The sequence below is a fragment of the Papaver somniferum genome, unplaced genomic scaffold (assembly GCF_003573695.1).
Source record: "Papaver somniferum cultivar HN1 unplaced genomic scaffold, ASM357369v1 unplaced-scaffold_123, whole genome shotgun sequence".
Taxonomy (NCBI): domain Eukaryota; kingdom Viridiplantae; phylum Streptophyta; class Magnoliopsida; order Ranunculales; family Papaveraceae; genus Papaver; species Papaver somniferum.
This window is the reverse complement of record NW_020621381.1, coordinates 2,731,186-2,737,185: the sequence shown is the minus strand read 5'-3', so window position 1 is coordinate 2,737,185 and position 6,000 is coordinate 2,731,186. Positions and strand designations below refer to the sequence as shown.

Here is a 6,000-nt window from a genome sequence, read left to right as displayed (position 1 = left end):
ATTTCATACTAGATACTTGTAAGTTGTAAATGGTTCTCATTTCATGTACACCAACGAATGTGGTTCAAATATCAAAACCTTTCCTTTCTTTTTCTCTTTTCCTTTCTATCTTTCCTTCTTTCCCATCTTAACTTCTCTCTTCTCTGTTTAGCTACTTTTGTTTGAAGCTTCTTGTTGAATTCTTATTCTAAATTTGCTACCCCGGCCCTTGGTGGTTCTACCTGGTTCATGGATATTGATTTCTTGTTGGCTCTTGGGGGGTGGTGTATTACTAGTATTCCTGGTTGCATGGCAACAATTACAATAACATCATCATCATCTTCTTCTTCTTCTTCTTCTTCATCATCATCATCATCAGCTCATGATCGGTCCATCATCAAATGGGACATTTCAAAAACATTACTTGTTTTCTTATTCTTTATAAGCTTTATCTTTGTTACTCATCTTTGTAACCCTAATCCAACATCGGTTACAGACGAATCGAAGATGATGACAGCCATGGATTCTTCACCGCTGATTACAAGAAGATTCTTGTCTCAACCATCTACAACTTCACCTACGTCCACGTCTCATGATGACAATCATCAACATAGTAGTACTAATACCATGAATTTGAATCCTCATGGCAGTAGTACTCGTACAAAGAATTCATCCAAACAGTTTGAAGCAAGTGACCATGAAGTCCCAAGTGGTCCAAATCCCATCTCTAACAGGTAGGATTAATCACCATCAGTGCTGCTGCTGGTATCATCATAATCGAGCTTGTTGTCGATGAAGAAAAGAACCATACATTTACAACATCGTTGTCATCATCATCGCCGTACGTGGTCACAACGTTATATTTAATATTACTTGTCTTCTATCTCAGAGGTTTGTTACCATTAAATTTGTGTTAGCATCATCGTCATGATCACTCACCTGTCTTGGTATTAAACATTTAAATATCATCATCATTTTCTCTTCTTTGCTTTCTCTTCTTTGCTTACTAGAATGTGTATAGCAAGTGAATACTATGGGTATTATGTTATGGTTAATTTTTTATATTTGTTGTTGTTGTTCGGGACAAAATTTAAGCTACCTGAATTGAAGCTAAAAGTCTAATTAACTTTTTATGTTATAATAAATTGCTCTTAAATTTGACTATGATACTTTATGCATAAATGAGTTCTTCTTCTTCATCCTCTTTGTGATATATATTACGAAGGAATCCGAAGTTTATATATTATTTTCTTTATAAAACTTGTGGCAATGAATTTGAAGCTAATTATTTGGTGACATGTTTGTTTTATAAAATTTTATATTTTAACTAAAAGTGAGAGCATTCCAAAACATCTAAGAGATTACCGTCTATCATTTTGACTATCGACCGTTAAAAATTAATGTTTAAAATTATAATTTGTGGATGGTTAAGTTTCATATTTCGGAATGTTCTTATTTTTGTCCGTTATTTTTGACAGTCATTTTTTATCATCAAAATATTAGTTTCAAATTTATCACCGCTTGCATCTTGCAGGAAAAATAATATCACCATGCCACGATAATGTCAATATAACCATATATCTGACATTCCCTCTATATATAGGTATACAATTATGTTTATTTTGGTCTGTAAGAATTCAGGCTGTGAGTATCCGGGCAGGTCTCTACTAAATGGACATGTCATGTACTAATAATGCATTTTTCTATGTAGTATTGAATTGATTCTTGAGATTTACTTGCACATGACACAACATTTTGTTGAGTACCCTTGTTTTGTATAACTACTTCCTGTTTTTAGAGAAGAGTTTCTACGATTTTTTCAATTTGATCGATTTTTGGGCTAAATGAAAAAGGGGTGATATTCCTTTTTCAACAACGGAGGTAGTATATATGGATCCCTTACCTCCAATATCCCAAAAGAATAAATTAAAAAATAAAAATAAAAAGTGATATCATGTTCTACCAATAATTTCAATATGATTACTTTTTTTTAAGTGTTTTTTAACTTCATGGATGAATTGCATTCCTCATTTTGTTTTTTGTGTTGGATTTGAGTTTCAGACTACACTGATCTGATTTCATTGTCAAAGTTAAAATCAGAATCTGACCCACACAAGAAGTGGTGTCAGATCTTTAACAATGAGTATCTTTTATTTATTTAATTACTGATTTCATGACTTTTCTTTCTTTCTTCATTTTGTTTTCCTGATTATTGTCCCCACATGAATACAAACACGTCACCAATAAAGGAAAAAGATCTGATCAAGGAAAAAAGTCATGGAAGATGGAACCATATGCACACTCTTGTATTTGATATGAGTTGGTAATAATTGCATTGGTGATGATCAGAAGTTCTGTTAGTTTTTTTTTTTAATATAAGAAAATGAAGCTTAAACAGATACTGTAACAACCGGTGATCCTGGTTTCCAGGGTATCATGTCCCCAGTTATGTCTACAATCTAAGTTCCCTTTCCCATTGTTTTCAGCCAGATTTCTAGTAACACGTTGGTTTAGGTTCCATATTTCACATCCCCTCCATTGTCTACTAATATTAAAACTTGAAATATAGTTTGTTAAATTTAAAGCTAAATAGTTTTTGATTGGAGTTTGTGGTACTCCAAGTAGCAATCTCAAAATAATTAACAGTTTTTTTCTCCAGTTTGATTCTTCGATGTATCTGTTCCGCATGAATTTTCCTTGTCAGCCTTATCAGTTCACAAGAATATGGGATAAATAATTTTCGATGTATCTGCTCAGCATGAACATCTTCATTTATCATCAGTAGAAGAGGATAAATAATTTTGTGTTCCTCATTATTAGAATATGGGCATGCAATTCAAAACCAGTTGGTAATGAGTGAAGAGGCCCAAAGGATTATAAACAGCATGATCTTAGGTTGCCAGACAATATGAGACTAATAATCTCAACACCCCCCACCCCCCACCCCGTGTAGCCTCGTTGAGTCTAACACGTGGACAATAAATCGGCGGAGTAAAGGTGTGGCCAAATGACTCGACACAAAAATCCTTCTCTGATACCATGTTAGAATACAGACATCCAACTCAAAACCAATTGGCAATTAGTGGAGAGGCCCTAATAGATTATAAACCGCAGGTTCTTAGGTTGCACACATAATAATAATCTCAACACCCATGATGTAAAATGATGATATTTTCTTGATGAAATTTGTCACTACTATTTTCAGTTACAGCCTCTCCCCACTATTATTGCGAATGATATGTCATCATCATCTCCACCAATATATGTATACACTAGAATATGGCTCGTGTCGTGGCGGCACGAGATTTGGTTCTTGTATGACGTGGTTCTATTTTTTTTCTTGCTTTTGTTAATTACACGACTCATGTGAACAAATGTCACCCCATGAAATGTTATTTTCTTAGCTTATTCCCACATAATCACAAATCTAATTATTAAGACAGTTCACTCAGTTTGGACTCCTAATATACACAATCGGATTAGCAAATAAAACCCACTCAAAATAACGAAAATGATTAATACCGGAATATTATCCCAGGAGTAGTAATTCCGTATAAGAGGGATGGCGGTGATGGTAGAGTTACTCTTAAAATAAAGGGAAACAAATGAGCCAATTAATAAATACGTCAGATTAATCTTATGGAACATCAGATTATCAAGAAAGTTTTACTCACGGATTTAGTCTCTATCTAATACGTCTTTATTTCCTTGATAATTACTGTTCAATGGACGAATTGTATGTCCGTTCTTAAGACTATACATTTTAGGTATTAGTCACACATATACAAAAAGATAATGCAATGGCAGATGAGCTATCCCAACTGGGAGCAAGCAGTAACATTTCATAATGGTGGAATTATCCTTAGATTTGATGAGGGTGTGACTAGGAATTTATAGATCTTCTATTCCCATTTTCAGATTTCTTTGATACGTATAATAAAATAGTGGGACTTACAACTGCGATCATATCAACTTTGTGGCGAGTCTGGCGACACATTTTAAAAAGAATTTTTAAAATAAGTAAGTTATACTTCACTTGTTTGAAAAATAAGATGTTAGGTCGAGGAACTAAGACCATTGAACATTTACATTTGTCTTACAAAACATAAAAATCTTATGCGTTTTTTCTTTTACCGGGCAAACTAAGTAAAACATGCTCTTGCAATTATTAGCAAAATTCATTGCCGAGTAACATAGCTGATGGCAATGACGTGGGTTTAGAATCGATTGTGACTCTGTGAGCTTGAATGTAATATAACTTAGATATCGACTCATTGTCTTCAAACTGGAAGGATAGATGTTGCAGTTTCGACTCTGAGTCCTCAAACTGAATGAAACAGAATTTGCAAGGGAAATGGACCTAGCGTAGGTAGCCATCCATAGAGTAAACAGTTGTGTTCCGATCACTGTTGGTCAGATAAAAATCAGGTTAGTCAATGCTCAAATGCACTTTGTCTAGAGAATACAAACCCTCTTCTCGGATTTGCTTATCAAAACTTCCAAATGTGATGTTTTTGGGAAATCCACTGTGTGATTTCTCTCTTGAATAAGTGACTGTGTCAATATTCCAATCACCTCACATACCAACTTAAACCCCACACTGACATCTGATGACTAAAGGAAAAAACAAAGCTAAATGGTGAAATAAAACCCACATTGCTGCGGATTTTTACTAATGCTCACAACCTGTTGTCATTTTTCCTCCAGGTGTACCACTGCTTCCTGCATATAGTAATATCTGAATTTTAGAATCCATCTCATAGAATTCAAACTAACTAAACAACAAAAAGAAACTAAGTCAATGAGTAGTCAGTTGGAACAGGTTTGCAACAAATTAGAAACGCAACATAAGAATCCTCAAATAATGCATCCTATAATTAAAAATACATCAAAATAAGTGTATAACTAATTAAGTCTCTAGGATTAAGAATTAACTAACTACATCAAGTATGATCACAGTACAACACCATCTGATTGTTTGAATTATTTCATCTAATAAAAAAATTAAAGTTTAGCTTGGGAAATTGGAGTATAAGGACCTATTCTTCTTACCGCTACGTCAGTCACCGTCCATGTTGCACTAACCCCTAAACAAACAAACAACCTCTTTTTAAGTGTACTGAAAATTATTTTTTATGTGTGGCAATAGCTACCCATCTTCCATGAAATCTCTTTCATTTGTAGCTATAGATAATTCATTAGCTCATCCCCATCAAAGTGGACAACAAAAATACTACAGGGACCGAAATTAAAAAACCATCATGTCAAGAGTAGGCAAAAAGATCCACTTTAATGCATACATAAGCCAAAGAAACTTTTGCCATTATTGCCATTAATCAGAATCAAAATGTAATCAAAATAAACTCGGCAAAGAAGGAGAATTTCCCTCTTTCATAAGAACCTAGACTGACTGATAGTTGAAGATACCTCCATAACTTACTTGGAAAGGGACTTAACAAATTAGAAAACATTCATTAAAATTGTTCAGCATTAAATACTTCATGATATAACTAAGAAGAACCAAACCTAGATCAATCCACTCAAAATTGCTCTTTTATAATCTTAATGAAAATCATATTTACCTGCATGATGGGTGAATCTTGGATAGTGCACGGATGAATTCTCTTCATCTGTTATGGGTCATGAATCCACTAACTTGAAATTGAATACTATGAACTATATGAAAAGCCATGTATAGTGAGTTAATAACAAATTATTTCTTAATGATCTCTGCATGGACAAATTGAAGATGTTAAATACCATATGATCATCATGAAACTGGTCACTTTAGAATAGATGTCTTCCGTGTCCAACTTAAAACAACGGATTATCATCTCAAATGCTTGCCTTGTAGTAATGTTTTCCTCTGTGGAAACAGTAATTGTGCCTTGGTTTTCATGAACACTTGCCCGTTTTACTATAAAAGAAAGTATATGTATCATGAACTGTTTCCCATTTTACTGTAGAAAAAAGTAGATGGGCAAGAAAGGGAGATGTAAGCATAAACAATCAAGAAAAACG

General features: G+C 33.8%; 1 protein-coding gene across 1 annotated transcript; it reads left to right on the top strand.

Annotated features, from left to right (window-relative positions):
- LOC113330983 (CLAVATA3/ESR (CLE)-related protein TDIF-like) lies at positions 1-1,141 on the top strand. Its single transcript, XM_026577768.1, has one exon. The coding sequence runs from the start codon at positions 229-231 to the stop codon at positions 715-717; it is 489 nt and encodes a 162-aa protein (XP_026433553.1). The 5' UTR covers positions 1-228; the 3' UTR covers positions 718-1,141.
- Positions 1,142-6,000: the final 4,859 nt, after the last annotated feature.

What these genes read in the sequence shown, in the direction of transcription:
- LOC113330983 (XM_026577768.1), top strand. Translation starts at nt 229, where the DNA reads ATGGATATTGATTTCTTGTTGGCTCTTGGGGGGTGGTGTATTACTAGT.